The sequence below is a fragment of the Triplophysa dalaica genome, chromosome 23 (assembly GCF_015846415.1).
Source record: "Triplophysa dalaica isolate WHDGS20190420 chromosome 23, ASM1584641v1, whole genome shotgun sequence".
Lineage (NCBI taxonomy): Eukaryota > Metazoa > Chordata > Actinopteri > Cypriniformes > Nemacheilidae > Triplophysa > Triplophysa dalaica.
Genome location: NC_079564.1, coordinates 18369921 through 18394728, shown reverse-complemented (window position 1 = coordinate 18394728; position 24808 = coordinate 18369921). Strand labels below are relative to the sequence as shown.

General features: G+C 40.1%; 1 protein-coding gene across 1 annotated transcript; it reads left to right on the top strand.

Moving 5' to 3' along the window:
* The first annotated feature begins 351 nt into the window (after positions 1–351).
* On the top strand, positions 352–16937 carry gfod1 (glucose-fructose oxidoreductase domain containing 1). The gene is made up of 2 exons (XM_056738167.1): positions 352–1201; positions 11747–16937. Exons 1-2 carry the CDS (start codon positions 949–951, stop codon positions 12667–12669), a joined length of 1176 nt encoding a protein of 391 aa, XP_056594145.1. The 5' UTR covers positions 352–948; the 3' UTR covers positions 12670–16937.
* Positions 16938–24808: the final 7871 nt, after the last annotated feature.

The following is a 24808-nucleotide window of genomic DNA, read 5'->3' as shown; positions in this document are numbered from 1 at the left end:
CGACTGTGTGTCTTTAGTTATCATCCACTTCATTATAAAACTTTTATTTTTATTTAAAATAAAGAGTAATTTCACTGCGGTCACTTGCTACGATCGAACGAGCTGCTCCATCGAATCCTACTACAGCAAAGGCTCGCCTGAAAATATTTATTTCCTCATTCATCGCTACGTAACCCTATTGGACGTCCCCTAATTAATATTCATAAGCCACGCCTTCACCAACGAATGATTTACTAGCTGACCCAGCGCCCATTTACCATCGCAAATCAGACACATCTATTGACCCTACGTCACGACACGCTATTAAAATTCATGCGCGATGCCGTTGCCATAGTACGATTGGCCGCTTCGCTCTACGGTCGTGAAGGAGTTAACGGGGAGGGCGGAACTCGTGCACCGGCCGCAGTAGATGATTGCGATATATTGATATCGAGCGGTGCTGAGATGCTACGACGCTCCTCGGAGACACCAAAGCGACCCTTTTGAAAACATCATTAGGATATATAACGCGACGGGGCCGTTTTTCGCGCTTCTGTGGACACGTCACATCATCGGTTTACCTCAGGAGAAATGCGCTCGCGTCCATCTGGATGATACGGAGGCGACGCGACGCGAGGGTCGCGCGTCGCACAGATTGTGATGCGGACAGGAATGATTTTGTGAGTGTGATTTTATATTGTCGCGTGTTCACAGACCGGAGTCGTTTAGAGACGAGCGTCTCTGCAGGTGGATGATGATGATAATGACGTGAATGTGCTTTTATTTGAGTATACACTTATCAAATCAGTCATATTAATTTGACGTTGGTCAGACGTAGACTGCATGCATGACGGGTTCTGGGTCGACTTGAGGTGTTTCGATCAGGGATGCGATGGATCCGCCCTCGAGGGGTTCGAACCCGCAGCCGTAGGGTGACATCAGGTGTGTAACCGTTAGGCCGTGGCAGAAATGTTACCCGGGGTGGGTGTGTTCGGTACCAGTCTGACGGCTCGGGTCATCATTCCCCTGCTGAAGAGTGAGGGCTTCGCGGTGAAAGCGCTGTGGGGTCGCACGCAGGAAGAGGCGGAGGAGCTCGCGCGCGAGATGAACGTGCCCTTCTACACTAACCGCATCGATGACGTGCTGCTGCATCAGGACGTGGACCTGGTGTGTATAAACCTGCCACCGCCGCTCACGAAACAGATCGCCGTCAAGACATTGGGTGAGTTACATAGACACACGCACACACACTCACTTTCATGCATCCACACTCGCATGCTTGCAAGCACAAACATACATTTCATGCATGCGATGACACACAGATACGCTTGCACACATAGACACACACAGATGCATCTTGTCTTGTGTTGGCTTGTTGCTGTCAGCTGCAGGTTTTAGGTGCGGCTTCAGATCCGAGCGCAGCATCAGAACACAGACTGACGTGCATCAGCGTGCACACTATTGCATTATCTTCTCATGATTCACTAACCCAAAAACATGCGACTGGTCGAAGCCCAGCACAGTGAGAAAACCTCATCATCATACACAGTCCTGCTGAGACATGAAGCGAAAGACATTTGAGAGATTAAATCGAGGTTTTGTTGGTGTCTCAGACGTCTCTCCTGAGAAAAGATTCAGACTGTGCTCAGGTTTGGTCGACATACACCACTGAACTCTCACAGACTCATTTTTAAGGAATTACAGGAGAAACGTCTGCAAGGTAAAGCAGTGATTGATATCTACACCCTTCATCTAATCTGGTTAATCTTTAGGCTGAATGTAAACATCTCAGGTTTGTCTTCTTGTTTGTGTGTCTGGGTCTGTTGTCGTGTCAGTAGAGACGCACACACAGACTGAAACATGCAGGTGTCTAATAACAGTCAAAAATAACCCGTGAGTATGAGAATTATTCACTGTTGAGGTTCAAGAACATGATCCTAAAATAAGCTCATCATGTGACTGGATCATTATCCTCTCTGTCAGGACGTTCCTGTCAGCTTCCTTTGGTGACTACTTGCCATGTGTTTCTATGATGTTATGTGTAATGGTGGCCCCAAAGGGATAATTCATCCGAAAATAAAAAAATCTGCCATCATTTACTCTCCCTCATATTGTTCCAAACGTGTAAAAATGTCTTTGTTCTGTTGAACACAGAGGAAGATATCTGGAAGATTGTCAAATCTCACCCCTCATTGACTCCCATAGTAATTATTTTCCCTGCCATGGCACTAAATTGTGGGTGAGAACTGACATTCTTCCAAATTTCTTCCTGTGTGTTTGGAGGTTTGGAACGATTTTGTGGGGGGAAAATGGTAACAGCCTTCTCATTTTTGGGAAGTATTCCTTTTAAGCATGTTGCTGAGCAATTGATAGCAGTTCTGGGTGGTTGCTAGGGTGTTGCTAGGTGACTACTTATTGACCCAAATCAGAACATCAGTGTATTTAATACATTCTTATGTAGCTTTTCTTTATGAATACAGATATTTTTATAAGTAGCAAAAATGGAAAAAGATTTATTGTTTAAACAACCTAATGTCATTTCAAACCTTTATGAGTTTTTTCAGTAGAACACAAACTGAACCCCATTGACCCACTGAGACATTTCTCAAAATATCTTCTTTTGTGTTCCATGGAAGAAAAAGTAATGAATCATATGAGGCCGGGGGGAAAAATTGGTCCAGAATTTGTATTAAACTTAATTTTCCTAAACTATGAAGTTTACTCAGACAATGGCATCATCCACTTTGTGATGTTGAAAGATGGCTTAAATACACTATGAGTCAAAAGTGTTTGCCCAGTCCATAAATGTAAATGTTCTTGTATGTGTGTAGGGTGTCGAAATACACACGTCACACGAGTTTCCACACGCCTCTGATGAAAACACAACCTGTTTACCTTGTATTTTTAACACCTTCTTGTAAAACAGACTAAACGTGATTGTTCTTGGTGAATGTTATTTAATCTGTAACTAAATATGATAAACAGACCAAAGTTTACATTGCTCGTGTTGTATAATGTCAATAAACGTGGTAAAAGACTGTTGTTAGTCTTTGGCTTTAAGTAAACATGTAAACTTTAGCTGCAAATTATTTTTGAGACATTGATTAGATGTCTTCTGAAACTGATGGAGATATTTGTGAGGTTTTTGCCATCCTTTCTCAGGAGAAATATCACATATGGGAAATTGCAAATATGCTTCTAACTAAACAGTTCTTGGACCCCATTGACTATCATTGTAGGAAAAATGACTTTATGATTTTGTTCTGTTGAACACAAAAGAAGATATTTTGTAGAATATAGGACAGCAGACAATTCTGGGTCACTTTTAACTACCGATGTCCTTTTTCTTCTATAGCAGTAAAATGAGTTCAGAGAACTGTTTGGTTACAAGCATTCGTCCAAATATCTTTCTCTGTCTTCAATCAAACAAAGAAATGTATATGTGTTTGGAACAACTAGAAATTGAGTCATTCATTTTTGGGTGAACTGTCCTTTTAAAGAGATGTGCGATGGCTCTTTCTCAATGAAAATCATGAGGCACTTGTAGAAATGAAAGTATCATGACACACCACTCTAGCTCATCTGAAGGTGCCAGGCGGCTGTTATCACAGTCTGTTTACTTTGTATGGTGTGTTGGTAGAGATAATGTGCTGCCCGGAGCTGGAATGTGAGTTTGTGGTGATCTCGGATCGATCAGAACTAATGAGACTGGCCGTTGTGACAGAAGTGTTTTTAAAGTAATGATTGGAGATTCATGTGACACGTGCGGTCACAGTATGATGTTCCTGTTTGTCCTGCTGGACTGCATTTGAGCAACTGGAGCGCTGTCATCCTTGGAATTGTTCTTACTCAAACCTTAAGCAGTTTCTTTTATGTACAGCTATGGAATGCTGTAATGAAATTGGTTTGTAGATGGTCTTTGGTTTAATGTAACGAAAATCTGTTATTTTACATCCAAAACCGATTCACAGCGGTGAACTTATAACATTTATTAATTTAGCAGACGCTTGTATCCAAAGAAACTAGCAGAGAGTTCAGGGAGCAATAAAGTGGTATGTCATACAGGAGCAAAATATCCACACAAACACATGTATTTTCCAAAACTGGTCTGACTGTCCAGACACACAAACCCAGTACTCGGTCACTGAAACCACACTTTTATGAAAACTCTTCTGAGGGTGAAGATTTTTAGAAACTCCTGTTTCAGTGTTTGTCGTGTAGACGATGAAACCAGAGATATGGCGTATGACATTGGAATGTGTGCCACTATCTCCTTTGTTTGACGACAGATCCCAGGCTTCTGATTGGCCAACACTGCTTCATGGTTAGGGTTTTATCGCCACCCGTTGGTTAAGTATGCTTTTGACAGCGCTTTAAAGGGTTTTTTTGTTTTTTCGTATGGACGGGTTTGTTTTTAAACGAGAAGGAAAACAGATCAGACTGAAACAGATCAAGTTTAGATATTTTGTTGTTGTTCTAACCAAACATAGACATGCTGTTATATAAATGTGCACAATACAGTGACTGTTAAATAAAAGAGAATTCTAAATACTTGTTTTGTTTTGTTATGCTTTTCTCTTATTTTAGAGTACAGTAAATGAATGTACATGAAATGCATTTGGTTTGGTTTTGGAACTTAACTTTTACTGTGACTACAGGTGAATATTTTTTATAAAGCTTAGGTGCGTGTTCCGGACCTTGCACATTTAAGAACAATACTTTTTTCCAATTTCTGCAAATATAATACACAAAACACTTTAAAACGGTATACCTTATATAAATAATGCAGCGTGCAATATTCATAAGCGATAGATATATACATAAATACACTGATAGTACAGTGTTTTTGCTGGCTCAAAATGAGGCGGTGGTGGTGCCATCCTGATCTTGTATACACACGTAGGCCTACTGTACCTTAAAGTGGCTTAACCAAAGTGACTTTGACACATTAAAAGTTCTAGTAAAACTAGATGAAAATAACAATTATAAGTTATATAAAACATTAATTTTATTCAAGCAAACAGTCATTTGCCAAAAAATCCTTTTCAGCCCACTATAGCCAACTGAATTAACCAGTCTAACTAGCTCATTGACATCTTGCGTTCTCTGTGGTTCACTTTAAATGATTCAATCATCTCTTATATTCTCTGGGGACTGAAAAGTCCTTGTGTAATCTGTTTAAATGAATGATTCCTTTGCGGTCTTTCTTAACGCAATGTGCGTTCATACTGGTGAATTTGCTGTGTACAGTATATCTGATTTAACAATCCAACTGCACAGCTAAAGACATTTCAATGATGTACTTGGATGCAAAACAAAAGCTCTTGTTCTGCAACTCTTTTTAGCGCCTCAGTGTGCTGATAACAAAACAGCATAATGGTGCAACTGCAGTTACAAATGACAGTCTGAAAATGCACGCAGCATTTCTTGTGAAGACACCCAACAAAATTTGGCGAGAGTCTGAGGCGGCACGACATTTGACGAAGTCGGGTCCAATTTCTCTATGCATGAAAAACCCTGCAGTAGAATCAACAGTAAAATACATAAACATACACATGGAAAGTTTGGTTTCGAACTTGACACACCATAATGTAAATCAGTCAATGTCTTTGGTTTTAAAAGGGCAGAGACCTTCACGCTACGGTTGATTGTTTGAAAACCAGAGCTGACAGCCCGTCTGAGGACTCCGGAGACTGAGTGATGCTTCTCTTTCTATATGGCCCCTGAATGCCAGCATTTGTTCAGGAAGTCCACGGACACCACGCTTAACCTTCCAAATCACTATTTACATGCTAATGGCTTGCGAGAGAGAGAGAGAGAGAGAGAGAGTCTCGGAGGTTCTGTGAAATTCTCTTTGTTGGCTCAAATGAATCGCTTGGCGGAGCTCTTTCAGTCTGATGTCTCCTAACTTTGACAAGTGAGCATTCCTGAGTTAAACAGGATCTGTGATGCTTCAGCTTTCATCTTCATGTGATTCTCATCTGTTTTAGGTGGCTTTATGAGATGAGAATGTAATTGCTGAAAGAGTGGTGTATTTTTAATCGTATTCTTACTTCGTTAGAAAAGCCAAGTACATTCTCACTTCCTGTGGTCTGTGACTACTACATCCTGTTCTCTGTAGTGTGATGATGTCACAGGATATGGGAGACAGGAAGTGTTCGGTGATGCTAATGCAATCTGCAGGCAGTGAGTCAAGCCTTGTTTTGCTTTCATTGTCTTAATATGGCAAGACGGTCAAACCTCATTCACCCCACAACATCTGATAACATCCTTCCTCTTCTCACTCTAACCGTATATGGGCGTTATACTTTTTAGTTTGTTTTATGTAAAATAATAATACGTTTCAATATGTTTCATTCATTCGGAAAAGCATTATTGCACTGCCTTGAGTTTGTTAGGGTTTAGATTCTTTTTGTTTGTATGTTTATTTTTAAGGTCCTATTTTTGTTTATGGAGTGTCCAACAACAAGTTAATGTGTATATATAGGTGTACAAACACTATTATTTTGATATAATAGGCAGTTTTTCTTACCTTACTTCTTAACTGACTCTCAAATGATTGGTTTAGCGAATCATCTGTCTAATCCCTTCCTTCCTGGCAGCCTACTCTAATCTGATTGGTCAGATGGTCTAGTCTGCAGCGATCGGTCTACCGCGAACAGCGCACACAAGGTACATTGTTTGGGGGAGAAGAGTGAAGTTCTCGCAATTCTATCAATAGTAGGCGGGAACTATATATAATGACATACATCCGCGGTGGTTCGACTAGAGCAACAAAAACTAAAATAAAATAATACTATAATACTATTTTAAAGCGAGCGGGGCTTTGCGGTAAAAGAGCAGCTGGCGGATCTCTACATCAGCCTTACATTACTTCCGATCTGAGGTGTATGAACAGACCAAACGTCCCTGACATTTACAACAAGTCAACGGAAAGGGTCATGTGCACTAATAGATAAAATATCATACAAATGTTTGTGACGGCCTATGATTTTAGAACAACATCAATATATTTATGAGCCTAAAAGCTCGTACACACCGGGACGATAATCGCATACGCTTGTTGCCAGGGTTTTTCCAGACGTTTTCCGGCGTTCATACACAAACAATATTCGCTAGAAATGAGCTGAGTGAACATGCAAACTCCATGACATAGATGACCCTTAATGAAAATCATAGATGCCCCGGTACACAAGGTGGCACTGTGAAACCTTATGCTTCTGACACTCGCTTGTCATACAGAAGAAGAATTCGTCTTGTTTCCTCTTCGTCAATGTGTGCTCGGCAAGACCGTTTTGTGTTCGAGTGCCACCAAGTCGTGTTTTTCTGTAACTTCAGCAGCACCAGGAAAGTGAACAAAAACGCCAATCTCATTGGTCGGCCAGTTTTAACACGACGTGCCAATAAAAATGACACAATGACACAGCAGCCAATATGAGAAACATTTTTGTTTTATTCTGTTACTTTCAAGTTTTATTCAATGGGGAACAAGTAAAAAATTTTTTTTTTTAATATTATAAGATCTCCGTTCATGCAATGCAGTCCCTGGTTCAGAGTAGAAGAGTTAACACCTCTTTATAGTGTAGAAATTTAAATCAATTCGCATGTTTTTTATTTCTTGGGAGTAAATGTTTTGATTTAGCTTTTTCGACCCTATACAACTATTCCAGTTAATAAGTATGAAGCAGTTTGCATTGTGGGATATGTGCTCTTCCGGGTCTTTCTTGTAAACAGGTTATATGTTATTTCACCATTGTCAGCAGACTGGGACCGGGAGATGGTTCCCCGAAATAAGTCTTGTACAAACTTTCCAGACGTGTCTAAAATCTACCGTGTGCTGTTATACCCAACAAAGAATATTCCAAACTAGATCAAAAATTGAAATGATAACAAAAGGTGTATGATTTCTTTAGTCAAGACCTAAAACACACTTCCTAAGCCTAGAGTTTTGAATTTAGGCACTTTGCAATAAAGTTTAGAGCTGCCAATCTAAAGACAACATTCAGGCTCACAGTGACCTTTGACCAGAGATAAGATGAAGGTTTGCATGAAAACACACATGATGTTTGATTAATGAATAATTATCTGTACCAGAGCTGCACCAAGAGAAAATGCATCTATTGAATCAAGGATCCTGTATGAAAACATCATCATCTACTTGATTGAAGACGAGATGAATATTATTTCTGTGTGTCTCAATTATTGCCTGGTTATTATAAGACATGTTTCCTATTCTTACAATAACAAAACAACACATTTAAGAGGCAGAATGATGGAGTCATATTCATCAAATCCCCATAAGACATCTTGTAATTGTTTTGACAGGTATAATGGTGGATGAATTAGAAAGGGACGGTTCACAGTGAATGCACACGCAGTTAATTGTGTCCGCCCACCATCTGTGCATTTGCATGATAAAGGGCTACAAAGGAACGCTGAATTTGTATGATTTATGAATATATCTGCACGTCTCTCTGTATGCCTGGCGTGTGTTTTAATGCTGTATAATCGGCGTGTTGTTTAATTAAGATGAAGGTTAGACTGTGGTAAACATTCCAGACACTGTGAGATGAATGCCAACCAAATAATTTTCTTGTGTTTTTCATCTCCAGGATTACACACAAATGAATGTTTTTACATGTAGTTAAGTGACAGAGAACACTTAACATAGTTATGATGTGTGTAAAAGTGTGTGGTTTCTGTGTTGTGTAGTGATGGAGACAGACTCTCGGATGTTGATTGACTCCGAGCTTCAGTCAGCAGAAACGTCCACATCTCTCCGCTCTGTTGCAAGTAGTTTGAAAGATTTAAAGGGGTAGTTAAGCTAAAAATGAGATATCTATCATTATTTATTTATTCTCGTGTCATTTCAACTCTGTGTATGAGTTTCTTTCTTCTGTCGGGAACACAAATGATGTTATTTGGAAGAATGTCGATAATCAAACAACTCTGAACCCCGTTGACTTTCATTGTATGAACACAAAACCGCAGAGACACTTCTCAAAATATCTTCTTTTGTGTTCCACTGAAAAAAACCTCTGTGTCGTTTGTGTATATAAAGGAGTGAGCAGGTAAACAGTGGATTTATTGTTGTATTGTTGTTGTTGTTTGAGAGGTGTTTGTTCTGGCCTATGTGTGGAGTATTGTGATTGATAACATCACAGATGGATATCGTGATATTTTTGTTGTTTGACTTTATTTATATGACGTAGATTCAGTTTATTGTTTTGTGTGTCACGAGGAAAACAAACTAGACTGTGTCTCACTAACTACATGGAATGGAATACAAGCTGAACCGAGTGAACGTTTGTGTGCGTGTGTGTGTTTGTTTGCGCGCACGCGCGCGCGTGTGATGGATAGTTTGGGTTGGTGTACAGTCTCTCCAGTGATTTGTAATTCAGTCTCAGTAATGGCTTTCAGAAGAGACGTCTCTCTACTGTAAACTCTGATGTGATGCTCTTACATTGTGAATGAATGAATCACCACTCAAAGGTTTATCACTCAGTGATGCACAGGATTCTCAATCATACCTGATTCATCCACATCTCTGCAGAAAGCAATATTTAAATTTGTTAACTTGATAAGCACTCCTGAGATAGGCACAGGCTCCCCGTGACCCGAGGTAGTTCGGATAAGCGGTAGAAAATGGAATGGAACTTGATAAGCAACTTATTTTATTAAGAGCCAGTATTGACCTGCTGAAATGTATCTTTAGGGACAATATTTTACTTTTATGACAGCCTATTTTTCTAACCACATTTCATCTGTTTATTTATCAGTTTAATTAATTTCCTTAAATGTTCATTTCAAACAATGATTTAGGTCTCCTTAAAAATAACCAGGCAATTGTCTTCAAATTCATTTCCATTTAATTACAAAGGTTATATAAATGTTGAATGCTACTGTTTAAAGATGTAATCTTTGTAAATATTAATAATACAATTTTGTGTTGAATTTTATGTTTGAAATATGTTTGTCTTTATTAGTTGGCAGGATGTTGCTATATGGTTGCTAAAGTGTTGTGTTTTTACTGCAATGGTTGCTAGGGGTGCACTGGTTGCTGGGGGATGCTAGTGTGATGTTTATAAGTCTGAGTCCTGAACCAAATCTCTGTCTTGCATCTCTCTCGCATCTGAAGTATAAAGAGTGCAGGATGAGATGTGTAACAGATTCTTAAAATTTCAAATGTTTATTTTAGAAATGATTGCATGCAAACACCAGTAAAAATACAAAGCAAATGTGCAGTATTGACTTGTCAAATATCAAATATTGAAACGCAGCTCATGCAGTCTTCGCCAGTTCACTATTTAAAGAAATTGTACAGAACTCTGTTAATGTAATATTGTAAAGGACGTGTTGTGTGTTTGTACGAGTATAACGTGCATTTGTAGGACCGTTCAAATCCCCAGAGAGAGAGAAAATGCAAAGCCTTGCTATCCTCACACACTAATCTCTCGCTCTCGGTCTCTCCGTCTCCAACTGTATTGTTATGGTTGGAGGTCTCTGAGTGATTGTGTTGTTAGTTGGGCGTTACTCTTCCTTGATTATGAAATTTGTTCATATTTGTTATAGTACAGTCTTACTCATACTTTTCAGATAAAGTACAAATTAGTTGTTCCATGTACCACCTCATGACCGCTACAGAAAATCATACAAATAAACACTCCAATTAAAAGACTATAGCTATGAATCTTTATCTTCACTATCGTCCTCAAATTCGAATCTAGTACAAACCATTGTTTATGTAAAAGCTGTTTTCAAACTAAAGCTAAAACTTTTTCATGTTCTTCTAGTTAGTCAGCAGTAATAGTGAACACAAAGCTTTTCTGTAGTGTTCAGTATCTAGGGCTCTGTAAATTTCTCTTATGGGGGATTAACTAACTTTGTGTGGACTTAGACTTTACTGCAGTGGCTCTTGTCAAAGAAGATCGAGAGTGAGATCACAAGTGTCTGTCTGCTTCTGCTCTGTGTTGAGCTGCCCAACAGGCATCTAAGATACATCGACCAATGATAAATAAACAATCATTCAAACACGAATATATTAAAATTGCTCATAGGCTGAGATGTATTCTGTATTTATCTATCATGTATTAAACATTTGAAATTGTACTTGTAAACACATCAGATAAATACTGAAGATGTTTGTCTTGAACTAAAAATGTTATCTCTACTGGAGCAGACATGATTTACTATAAATGGGTCAGATAGATTTATTTTCAGACACTGGTGCTGTCTTTGAGAGTTAAGTGTGAGATATTATCTCTGGATTCTTCATCGATCAGGCCCTTCAGGAACAGGTTATGTGGAATAAGAGACATTCCAGACCCACTACTGGTCATTTATAAACCAGTTAAACCAGTTTAATTGAACTGGCAGTGTCTCAACTCTCCACAGTTATAAATGTGTATCTAATGCAGTTTGTTGCAAATATATGCACCTCATGCAGTTTGATTATATCCAACAACATAAGTTATATTTATTTATCATGAGAGCTCATCTGTCACATTCTTAATATGTTGTTTTCCTATTTTTCAGTGAACCATCACTTATGAAACTAGTAATTCATATTGTGTAAAAGTTTGCCATCTACAGGGCTGTAGAAGAAGTGCGATGAGAGAGAAAACACCACTTCTTCTCCTGCTGTGACCTGTTAAAAAAATAAATCATATCTTGCCTCTGCTGACAGATGTCTGTAATCTTAGCTTTGTCATAGTGGAAAATAAACTGATATATGAACGCCACATCTAACTCTCTTTCACTCTCCTAGGTATTGGAAAAAATGTCATATGTGACCGGACGGCCACACCGTTGGACGCCTTCCGCATGATGTCAGCGGCGCAGTACTACCCTAAACTGCTCAGCATCATGGGTAACGTGCTGCGCTTCCTTCCCGCCTTCGTCCGCATGAAGGAGTTGTTGGAGGAAGGTTACGTGGGGGAGCTGTTGGTGTGCGAGGCACAGGTGCATGCCGGCAGCCTTCTCGGCAAGAAATATAACTGGAGCTGTGACGACCTGATGGGCGGAGGAGGCCTTCACTCGGTGGGCAGCTACATCATCGACCTGCTGACGTTTGTGACCGGACGGCGAGCGGCCAAAGTTCACGGCTTCCTTAAGACTTTCGTCAAGCAGACTGACCACATCCAAGGCATCCGGCAGATCACCAGCGACGACTTCTGCACCTTTCAGATGGTGTTGGACGGAGGCGCCTGCTGCACCGTCACGCTCAACTTTAACGTCCCGGGTGAGTTCAGACAGGAGGTGGTGGTCGTGGGAACAGCCGGCAGGCTGACGGTGTCTGGGACGGACTTGTACGGTCAAAAGAATGACGGTGAGAGTGGGAAGGTGCTCTTGCTAAAAGACGACACTCCTGTGGGAAACGCATCTTTACCGGACAAGGCGTTCCGAGATATTCCATCTCCGTACCTCACCGGCACCATCTGCATGGTTCAGGCGATACGGCAGGCCTTCCAGGATCAGGATGACAGGCGCACGTGGGATGGCCGGCCACTTACGATGGCCGCCACATTTGAGGATTGTCTTTACGCTCTTTGTGTGGTGGACACCATTAAAAAGTCCAATCAGTGTGGTGAGTGGCAGAACATCGTGGTTATGACGGAGGAACCGGAGGTTAGCCCCGCCTACCTGATCAGCGAGGCCATGCGGCGCAGCAGGATGTCGCTTTACTGCTAATGCACCTCACTGGATCTAGTGAAATGCAAAGCGCTAGTAAAGTTGCACATTTTGTGTACAAATCCAGAGGTGAAAGTCAGTCACACAAATGGATTAGAACTGCAAACGTTAGTTTTATTTGTATACGCAAGACTGATACCCAACATCCACACACCTGCTGACAGTGAATCCATTCGCCTTTTCTTGTCGTGTGGACTTCATCTGATGGGTGTTTTTGTAACGTGTGTTTGTCTGGTTACAAGTGCATTGTGTGGCTGTTAGACCTCTTAGCGTATGCAATAATCTGCCTGTGAAAAGCAACACAACATCATACTTTGGTGTTACATAAGGTCTTCGTTCCCGTGACACTTGTATTCACAGAGCTGCGTGCTAACGTGCTAAATAAGTTGTGCTGTTCATTGTAGGTTCAGTTTAACGCTACACAATGTTCGTCTTGAGCTCTCCTCTAGTGCGCTTGTGTTAGCATGTTGAGCATATAATGTATTCACATGAACTCCAGCAGTCGACCGATAACATGCATGAAATCTGCTTTGTCAAAAACACGAAACACAAGAATATCGCTTCAGTATCGTTCAAACTGTATAGCTGCAATAAGTCATTTTGTTTATTACAAGTGTAAGTGTACTATAGTTTATAGTCATTGGAATAAGATTTGATGATGTGGACCAGTATCACGTGAGCTCTGTCTGATCCACCTTAGACCGGTTGCTTTTCAAATGGTTTTGATTTAGGACCGAGATTTTACATTCAACTGAGCAGAAAAGTTAACCATAATTGTTTTGCAGTATCGTGCAAAGATAAACAAATATCTCCTTTGAGTCAAACATTAAACATGCAAAAAAGTAGGATTTTGAGAGAATTAAATTAAACAAAATCAGATATTGAGCAAGTATATATAAAAACCACAGTAAGCGTATGATAATGATTTATGCTCTGAGCTGTTGTGTGGGATTTTGTTGGAAAAGTCAGTTTGATGTCTTTTGACTACACAAAGTAGTCTGCAATTTTTTTTTCAAGCACAGATGGCGATAGAGAGACAAACGTCACAGATCCTCACTGGAAACTGACAGTAAAATCATGATTGACTCAGATGTTGATGTGTTTATTTGATGTTGTTTATGTAGTCGGCTTTTAACATTTCCAGTAAAGACATTGGAGACAACAAGTGTATTCCATCACATTTATGCACGACCTGCTTAACAACATTTATTTTTTGCAGTTTGAATTATTTTCCTTTGGTTTGGTTGTCAGACTAGCAGATGTGAGCTGTTGTTTTTGACTGTTTCAGAACGTTGCAGTTCCTCAAGGGCTATTTTAATGCTTGTGGCTGAAAGCGATACAGGTACATCCACTGGGCATGCTCACTTCAATACCGCATAATATTTATCTCGCTGACAACAGTTAATTACTATTTCATTCTTATTGTAAGGTTAGGTTTAGGATTGAGGGAGGTGAAGGCGTTAGTTAATGTCATTTTATGGCCAGATTTTGCATCACTTCCGGCCGTAGCTGTATCCCTTCTAGCCACAACTGTATTTCATGCAGATTTATTGTGAAACATATATTTCACACATGCTAAAGGAACGTCATGTGAATATGTCTGGAGTCATTCTGAACATATGATGCATGGAAGAACTGGATTTTAAATTCAATCCTGAATTTTTTTGGTATTTGTGCATCGACAGATATGTTGATAAAAATGGTGATAACTGACCTGCAAGTCATATTCTGTAAATGTATAAACAAGATGTTTTCTGAGCTCCATCCGGCTGGAAATGTTGACTAAAATCAGTTTAGTGCGTGTAACATCTCAACGTGTTTGCTGTCGTTCATGCCTTTAGAATCACTGTGGATCTGCTCACTGTGTCATGACGGCTCTTCGGCAGCTTTATGACAAAAGACTTTAGAGAATTATTACTTGATATGTTTGTTATTTTTTTGTCATGGTTGTATATTTTAAGTATTTTTTGTGCTGCTTATAAAAACACCTGCTGAACATTACTGTAAACATGCCGTATGCAGTGTATGGATGTATTTATTATATCTTGAATGTTTCAGGAAGTGTTTGTTTTGAAACAGGAATAAGATGCTTTTAAATGTTAAGCTTCTTCAGGAAGTGATGTCACAAAGAGTCCAACAGAACTGTCCTGATTCCCTCCGAAAGGTTTGAGATGCATGTACAAGGAGAGTAAAACTTGAGAATAATTGAGTTCAAAGTTTTAATAATTGAGTTTAGATTACCATCTAAACAGATATTTGTAAGTTTCATACAATATTTATTTTATTGTGGCAGATTCTGATGTTTCCAATGATTTCGTGAAATGAAATCTGGTAGTTTGTGTCGGTTTTTTTTGTTTTGTATCTCTCATAAGCAGTCTTTGTATTAAGTTGTTCGATTGAACGTCTTTCCTGTGGGTGTCATCTCAAAATCAAATAAATATATTAAATCTTTTGTTAAATTTCTTCTTTTATTTCTGTATTTAGATTTTGAGATGATTTTATGGTGTTACTCAGTGTGAATGAATGATGTTTCAGGATCTTTATTATGTTTTAAAAACTTCCAGATGTGAAGAGGAAGCTATGGTGGAATTTGAGACGATTCATCACTGATTTAACATGGACAAACTCAACTGCTGATGTTTAACTTGCTTGTAACTGAACAAAATTATTTCATTATCTAACATAAAACTGGAAAATATGTTATAAATGGAAATGACTTTTCTTGTTCATGTATCGGAGTTTCTTTTTTTAGCTGTTGGGCAGCGTGTGCAGACACACATGTTTGTAAGAAGAATGACGATATTAAAAACAAATGTCTTGAATGTGTGATGCTGTGGATTTAATGTAAACTTTCACTTTAAACTTTGATGGAAGTTTAATCAATTAAAACTCTTAAGAAATGCTAATAAACATAATTATTTACTATATCACGGAAATTCACAGAATGTCTGGCTGATATTTCAAATCCATGAAATAAAAATATATGCTTTGCAAAAAAAAGAAAACATTTCAGGGCTGTTGAATTTTTTTTTTTTAGCAAAATACAATAATTTTTTGGAGGATATTTCATCACTTCTTAATTGCCTATACAGAGAAATATTCTCATGGTCTTTTATTTTATTCTTAACGTTTAGAAAGCGATAAATCAGTATTTCTGCTGCTGCTTTTACTTCATGCAGATTTCTAAATGCATTCTTTTGATATTGGATGGTTTACATCATTGTCTTAAAGTAATAGTAAAGTTCAATTACTTCATTCAAAATACAAATAGTTTGTCTTTTTAAATATTACTTTAGGGTGAATGTGACCCTTTAATCTTACTCCCATCACCATTCCTCGTAAACTTTAAGACAGTTGCCTGTCATTGAATAATAGACCATATCATATCAAGAGGTGGACCTGCTTTTGACCCTCAGCCTGTATCCTAGCAACCACAAAACCAAACCCAACCATCTTAAACATTAAACAAAGACCACTCCTGATCTCTGTCATTCTGTATGTGACCATCAGAACATAAATACAGTTTATAAATCTCAATTTCACAATGAACTCCTAATGGATAAATGATGTGAAGATTTGATCACCTGTAGAGTAAGTCCCAGTTTAGTTACTGGTTACTTGTATTGTCTGGTGTGTAACTATGGTGATCTTGTTGGAATGTTGTATCCAGACGAGAAAATAAACCCCCTCATGACAAACCAATATCTAATTTAAGTTCTCTTCAATTATTTGAGTAAATTATGCGTAAATAAATGATGCTTTAATATGAATGTAGTGTTTTTATCCCAATAGATATAAATAAATATAATTCTGTAGTCCAGCAATGAGAGAACAAACACGTGTTTAGTTTGCAGATGTTGCCCATCAGTGCTGTATTGCGAATGCTTTCTGGATGTTTTCAATGATATTTATTGTATTATATGTATATTGTGGACGCATGGACTCTTGTATATATTTTGGAGTGATGGACGTATGTATCTGTCCAGTAGTATGTACTGTACAGCAGCATCAGATTTGATATTTTCTTCGTCTGCTGTATGATGTATGTCAGAACTGACCCCGTGACTCTGTGTGATGTAAACTGAGACTCAATATCGGGCTGTTCTGAGAACAGCTGTCAGTGTTCCTCTGTGTCATATCTGTTCTCTTCACTGATCTGAATGTACATGACACAACACATGTGTGATGAAATGTGTCCCAGAAAGTCTCTGAGATGGTTTACAGTATCTGATGCTGTGCTTTCTATTAAATACATTCATATTAAAGACCTTGAAGTGTTCTGTACCTGTTTGTTTTCACCGCGTGTGTATAGTCTCAAAAGATGTTTCTCTGAACTATATTGTATCATAATATCTGTGTAACAGTGTTTCAGACCATCTTCTCGCATGATGTGATGAGTTTATCTGCTTTATACTGACCTCTAGTGCAAACACACTATATATTCATTCAACTCACAACAGCTTTTATTACTCACTCTCTAGGTTTTCTAAACTTGTACAAATTTCTTTGTTCGACTGAACACAGAGAAATATATTTTCGAAGAATGCTGTAACCAAATAGTGTATTTTTCAACAGTATGCATTTACAAAACATGACTGAAAATGTTTGTTTTTATTAACTGTACATCACATCTGAATCTTAAAAAAAAATGGATTTCACATTTAAATCTGATTTATTTTCAGTCTGTAAATCCCAGATCACAGTAACTCAAAATCCTTCAGTGAAAACTGCTTCACTAGATGAATCTGTTACTCTGTGTCATGGTTTTGCCATCTTGTCTTGTTTATTCTTGGTCCTGGGGGGGAGCCATGACATAGTCTAAGGTACCTCGTGGAGTTAGAGGTTTGACGTTAGAAATCCTCTCACTCTCTCTCCATGTCTCGTCAGTATTTCCCGCCATCTCGTTTCCTTGTTACCTTCCCATTAGTGTTTAATCCTCAGCACCTGGTCCCTAACAATTATCCTGTGTTTGTTCCCTTTAAAGAGTCCTTATGTTTCATTGTCTTGTGTGTGTCATTGCTGTCCGTACATGTCTGTACATGTCTGTACATGTCTGTACATGTCTGTACATGTCTGTACGATTTATTTTTCAATTTAAAAAACAAATGTTGCTCTTAGAGAGAGTTCGCCCTATATTGAAAGCTTGATCATGTATTAATCACTCTCCGGTTTTTCCAAACTTGTACAAATTTCTTTGTTTGACTGAACACAGAGAAATATATTTTCAAAGAATGCTGTAACCAAACAGTGTATTGTTCAACAGAACAAAAATGTTAATTTCTTTCTATGGTATTCAATAGGGTCCAAGAAGTTTTTGGTTATACACATTCTTCTAAATATGATCAGACCAAAGACATTTATATAGATTTGGAACAACTCGGGGACGAGTAAATGTCTTTCGTTTTTGGTTAAACTATCCCTTTAACTATTGAACAATAAAGAGATTTTATTTCCATTTTGAAGGGCTTTTTGCTTTTTATTTAACGGGATAAAAATTATGTTATATATAATTATATATATATACACACACATTTTCACTGTTATTTATTCAGTTCATCAGTTAGCATTCTGTGAAGCTCAATGCAACACTTACAGTTTTTTATATGTTTTTTTCCAACAAAGGTTTTCACAACAACCAAAAATGAAAGTACTGAAAGCATCGGAAGAAATCAACTCAATACTGTTGTAGCGTTTTTAGCTGCTTGTTAAATTACGGATGAGTTTACTCATCAAATAAGATTCTCCACCAGATCTATCAAGATCAAACATATATGAAATGAGTTGTTAAAACGTCAAATTCAGTCAAGGAATTAGTTTAGCTCAAAGGCAAATATGTATAATAATCGTCATTACACATACATATTTTACAATTCTGATTAGCAGTATAGTGATACAAATCCTATATGTATTCGTCCAGCAAATGCATCAATGATTTATACACTAACGTTATCTCATGACCATAAGTAACGTGACTTTACCAAACAAAATTTAAGAGCAGAGGTAGCATAGATCGAAACACAGTTTAAGTGACCAAGTTTGTGAGCGTGAACAAAGAGAACCCATCACAAATGCCTTTATGGGTTTTTATTAAACTCTACTCTACATGGTAAACAAAATGAAGACAAACAAATACATTAAACACAAATGCGCTAGGATGCGCAGAGAGAGAGAGAGAGAAAGTGAGAGGGCATGGCCGCGAGGCAGGTAAAACATGTCTGAAAACCATTAAAATCATCTTTAACAAAGAGGCACGATCTTAACGCAGCTAATCTATATTTAGAAACGGATACTTGCAATATTGTTGTTGGACCAATATCTGTATGCGCGTTGATGGAAATCTTGAATGGTTTCAGAATGCAGTCCTGTTGAAACGCTGAGTTTGGGTTCTGAGTCCAAAGTTCCATGGCCTAAACGGACTCCCCAGAGGGGAGTCCCTTGGAGTGTCTTCTCGTCCTCTTTCTTTTCCTTTGTTGATTCCAAAAAGTCCACTGAAACATGGTTCGGTGATGGTGTTTTAAATGCATACCTGCCCTGCCCCCAGATGGTCTGCGGGCCAATGCCATGAAAGTGAAAAGGGGGCCTAAGAAAGATCCTTTGTTTCTCATGGCACCTCATTTGCATAGCTCTGACAGTTTGGTCAGTTTGCGTTTAATACCTAAACTTAGTTATGGGCATAGTATGATGTGTGCTATGTTTTTTATAACATAGCTCATCATATAGGGAATTCAAAGATGTGTAGTTACATATGAAACATGCAAGGCATTGAACTGTGAACGTATGAATACGTCAAATGAACCCTGAATCAAAACTTGCATATCTAACAAATACAGAGTATATAAAATAGCACGAGCGACAACACACAACCTAGACATTTAGATAGATTTACAAAAAGGATAGTTTAAATCACATAAGTTCCTATTTGTCATAGAAATTTCTCTGGTTAGCCTCAGATGGTAAGTTAGAGATGATACACAGACTTAATTACTTACGCTTTGAAGTCTATGAGTCGTAAACATCCTACAGGGAAACCAAATGGTTATCACACTATCTTTGAGAGTTTAAACCCTAAAACCAGACCCCATGGAGCTAGGTCTGCTATGGTCTTTGAAGATGTTATCTTAATACCTAGACAAAAGGGAGTGAGAGGTTGAATGGCTTGATCCAGACACTACATATCCCCCCTTTCGGAAGAGGAAGTGCGAATGTAAACTTCAGCTGACGATGGATAGTTGGATCATGATGGTGGGATCACTGGAGGTTCCTATTGGTCCACAGGATCTCGACATACAGGCAGAGAATGCTCCCGAGTGGTCAGGCATTGTCTTTTTATTGGGTACCTTTCATCTTTTCGATCCTGCTTAGACATCAAGGGAGAGCACCCCTGCACCTGTTTGCTGGTTCTGGCAACAGGTTGGTTAGGGTGGGTCCTGTCTCCACAGAGATGCACCGCAGCAGTCATGGATGAAGCAGCAGGTGGGATGGAATGTTGGCTTCCACGCAAATGCCTGTAGTCCTGTGTCATGGGGAGGGGTGTTGTCTACATATCCCCAACCGTCTCAAGTAGCTGGGCAAAGTTATGATACCAAATCTTGTTACTCACTTCACTTTCCTGTTGTGAATCTTGCCGGGTGCAGCATGCTCTCTGGCCTTCACATGTTCTGCAGTGATTGCTGGGCAAAGGCTGGTGTCACACTCCGGGGTCTTTCATTGAAGTACTGGTGAGCGGTGTAGGACAAGGTTGGGGTCTCATTGCTGGCCCTGGCGATGTTGTGGTGGTGCCGTCTGAACTCAGGCTGTGGTAAGAGCCATGTTCTGCTGGTGCTTGGTTACCCTCCTTTCGTTCTGGTCACGCTGTCAGTTTAGACCAGTGTTTAAGGCAGTGTTTGGCAAGTCCAGCTTTCAGATGGAACTCCGTTCAGCAAGGGTAAATCAGGCATGTGGTGAAGCGCAGGTGCCATTTGGTGTGTACATGGCACCGTCTTGAGCGCTCGTTTACATGAGTGGGCAGTTCTTTTAACATTTCACGAACCTTGTAGGTGGTGTCCTGTGTAGCCCAGGATGCAGCTAGCTTGGGATGTAATGTCATGTGGTTCTGTGAGTGGGGCCACATAGTTGACATTAGTTCTGCATCCTTGTCTTTTGTGACGAGCAGCTGTAGCACTGGCCGTTGATGGCAGGTGCAGGGCGTGGTCCATCTCCTTGGACTGGTAATCCGCTGTCATGCTCTTCATAAAGACATTGTTCAAAATCTTTGGTAACTGTACTCACTTGTACAGTATGCATGCTGCAAAAAGCTGACTTATTCAGTAACTAGGGGGTGTGGCTTCCAGAGTGGGCCATGCTCCACGTATTCCCTTGAATATGTGTGGTTGAAGGCTTGGTCACACTGTGTGTTGAGCTGAACAGTGACCCCTTTTGGTGAATGCAGGTACAACAGTCTAATTTATTCACCAGAGTGCAAAACTCTGGGCTGTTCTAGTAGATCGTAGAATGTTCTCGCACTTGAGAGGGCCCCCCATGGGGCTGTGAGATTAGCGAGAACCAGGAAGTAGCAGGTTCAGCATTGGTTATTCCCTTTCAAGTTCAAGGCACAGGTGTCCTGGGCCGTTGCTGTGGTTGACAGGCATAAGTCCAATGGAAACTGCGCGCACTTGACAGAAGAGGAAATGTCTGAAACTGGTGCTGTTGGAGAGAGAGTGTGAACAGTGTAAAGCTGATGTCTGAGATATCTGCCCATGGTTCCTGTAGGGTGCCATGTTCATCTTGTAATAGGATGACTGTCTCTGTGGTCGACCAGCAGGTTACAGAGATCTGGACATTTTTCTCAGACGGAGGGCATTCAAAGAGGTTGTTTGTTTCACATGCCACTTGTGGTCAAAAAGAGTCTGATTTGGACTTTAAATCCTCCTGTTGAGGTTTCTTGTGGAATCAGCTCCTTTGATGTCCCCAGGATCTCTGCTGTCTCAGACGTAGTTGCACTGTTCTTTTGCTCTCTGGGGAGGTGTCATCCATGGTGTTGAGATGAATTCCTCGATGACTGTTGGGCCGGAACGGGTCAGTGGCTCCTAGGTTGCCAGCTGGGTTTCCACAGGGCGCCGTCTTACGAGTTCGAAGAAAGTGGTGACACTGTGTTGTCTCAGGGCATCCTGTCTGGTGCTTGGCTGTTCCCGGCAGGCTGTAACATCTGCTGAGTCTCTGCTGAAGATCTGCTACTGTGGTGGACTCTCCATAGTCAGTTCTTTGTGATGTGCAGAGATAGGCAGGATTTACACAGTCTTTATGGAGGCGGCGCTATGTTCTCTGTAGTTCCGCAGATATCAAGTGATCGTGGCGGAAGAAGGCTGTAGCGCTTGGGTTGTGACTCAAAGTGTGATGCGGATTTCTGAGGGAGAAGAGTTTTGCTTTGAAGTCTTCTTCCCTTTTGGCCGGTTCTGTCGTCTGACATAGGCTCACATGCTGGCTGTAGCAGATGTGTTGTAGCTGCTGAAATCCGCTTTGACAGTATCTGACTGCTGGCATAGGATGCTGTGGTCCTCTTGGCGGGAGGTGATCCTAAGCAGGTGATCTGTCTCTTGTGATCACAATGGGCAGTGTTAATGACTGAGAGTCAATGTTTTGCAGGTAGGCATTTGTTGTGGCCTCCTGCAGTGTTCATGGTGACAGCATTTAGTGGTGACAGCTGTCATGTTTCTGGCCAGCTTGCTGGGGTCTGTGGGGCCATGCAGCGTGTGTGTCTGCAGGTTCTTCTGGATTGTTCCTGCCCCACCCCTCTGTGTTTGCTGGCTAGAAAGGTGTGAACAGTGGGGTTTCACCCACCCCCCTTTTCGGAGCTTTGGGCTTTTAGCTGGGGGACACGACAGGGGAGAATCTGTTGCATTCACCTGTCTGTTCACACTGTAGTCTGCAAGCTAAGTTCAGTTCATTTTGATTCCGTTGCTGAGTCATGGCTTGGACTTCAGCATGGACTGCTTGCAGAGGGCCTTTATAGGCCTTGGCCGTGGCATTGGGTTGCTGTCTGCCGGGGCCATTATAAAGAGCTTCTGCATCTTGGAGTTTTCCTACCAGCTCCTCTCTGGCGTCTGCTCCAATAGCTCTCTTTGCTCAGTCTGTGTTGCTAAGGACTCTTGTAGCTTTTCATCTCCTCCTGTAGCTCCTGGTCCTCTTCATCCTCTGTCGTTTGCAGGTCCAGCTGGTCTGGGCGGTTCTGCAGGTGCTTCTGGCTCTAGTAGGACGATCTGGTCGGGGGCGTGGTCACCGATGATCCTGGCTGTGCACTTCAGATGAGTTCTTGGCTCTCTGTAGTTGTAGCTCTGGTTCAGATCGTGGTCCATTCGCCGGATTAGGTCCTCCGACCAACTGCTCTCAGCGCAGTTGCCGTGTGCCGATGTTGGTCCCAGGCAGGAGTCCATCGCAGCGCTTTGCCTGGTCTCTAGCTGGACTGGCAGGTGACAGGATTGGATGGTCTGGACAAATTGAGACACAGGGGAGAGAGAAAGGCACAAACAGCAAGATGCAAGTCCGTACAGATCTACTGAGCTAAATATGTGGGCTATGTGTTGAATGCTTAACTGAGTTGGTCAGTTAGTGACGCAAACTAAACGCTTATTATCCTAGCCGTGAAGGCGGGGACGGATAATTGTGTGGGTAAACACAGGAAAATTATGAAAAACGTTGCTGACGAGTTTTACCTATGAGGTCATTCTGTGACTTAGGCTATTCGATTCATCAACATAATTACCAAAAATTTTACTGATGTTCAGACAGGTTCAGTCTCTGATAAGAAGAAAAACAAAACCACATAAATCAAGAGAAAGAGAGGTTAGAATAGAGAAAGAGGGTTTCTTCTTCACTTGGGAGTTAATCCCAAACACCTTAAAGAGTGCAATCTGATTGTTTTGATCAAAGTTTAAATTCAATTAAGTTGGTTTAATTAAAATTCAAGTATTATCAAATACAATTCTAACTGCAAGGAAGAGAATGTTAGCAACCCTGATTCAAATAAAGAAAAATCAAATCATCAAAACAAAGTGGAATAATATTAATTATTATTATAGTTTGTATATAACAACAAATAATAAATATTCTCAAATACAGTGAACCGTAAAATAGCAGAATAATGAAATCATAAAATCAAACAAAAGGAGAGACTGGCTGAGACTTCACACCTAGCGTTGCCCAAACAAAAGGGAGAAGTGTTAAGACACTTTAAGACAAACTGACCTCTAGTGTTAGTAGAAGGTTAAACGTCTTCTGCCGGACTTCCGGTTCCACAACTCTGTGTGGAATTAGACTTGCGTTTACGCACAGTTTCTATGGCGACGAGTGTAATTTAATCGCGTGTCTAATGGCTAGTGTCAGTTTACTGAACACGGGTTCATGGCTTTTCAACCTACACAAACAATAAACACACAATACTACACTTTAACTGACTAACGGGATTTCTTCGCCGTCCTGAAAGTTATTTGTGTACTTGGTCGGGATTCTTCGTCGACCGTAACATAAAACAAAAACACACAATACTACACTTTAACTGACTAACGGGATTTCTTCGCCGTCCTGAAAGTTATTTGTGTACTTGGTCGGGATTCTTCGTCGACCGTAACATAAAACAAAAAACACACAATACTACACTTTAACTGACTAACGGGATTTCTTCGCCGTCCTGAAAGTTATTTGTGTACTTGGTCGGGATTCTTGTTAAACCCCCCTTTAAATAGTAAAACTGACCCGGAGTTATTTACTAATAAAATCCGCTGGGTTAAGCGAATGGGAGAAACATTATCAGCTAGCTACACTGATTGTTCACCCCAGGGAGCGCAATAGCTTAGTTCATTAGCACTGGAATTCACATCAGTAACACCTAAAGCTATGCATTAAAAATAAGGCCTTTGGTAAGATGAGGGAGGAACATCGCTCGCTCTGTCTTCTTCGCTCTAAAAGAGGATTTCTTCGCTCAATTTAGGCGGTAAAATAATAATACAGTGCGCTATAAAGAGATTTCTTCGTCTTTATGCTGTCACTAAATCTTTAACAGAGTTTGAGGTTTTCTTTGCGAGAAGCTCAAGAGTCTGCTAAGGATAGGTGGGCGGGTCCCCACCTTCATTCATACATATCAAAGTGCAATTTAACAGAGTATCTG

Bases quoted from the DNA above. Each gene is read 5' to 3' on its own strand.
- gfod1 (XM_056738167.1), top strand. From the start codon at position 949: ATGTTACCCGGGGTGGGTGTGTTCGGTACCAGTCTGACGGCTCGGGTC. The intron at 1,202-11,746 runs GTGAGTTACATA...TCACTCTCCTAG, and splicing joins GATCGCCGTCAAGACATTGG to GTATTGGAAAAAATGTCATA.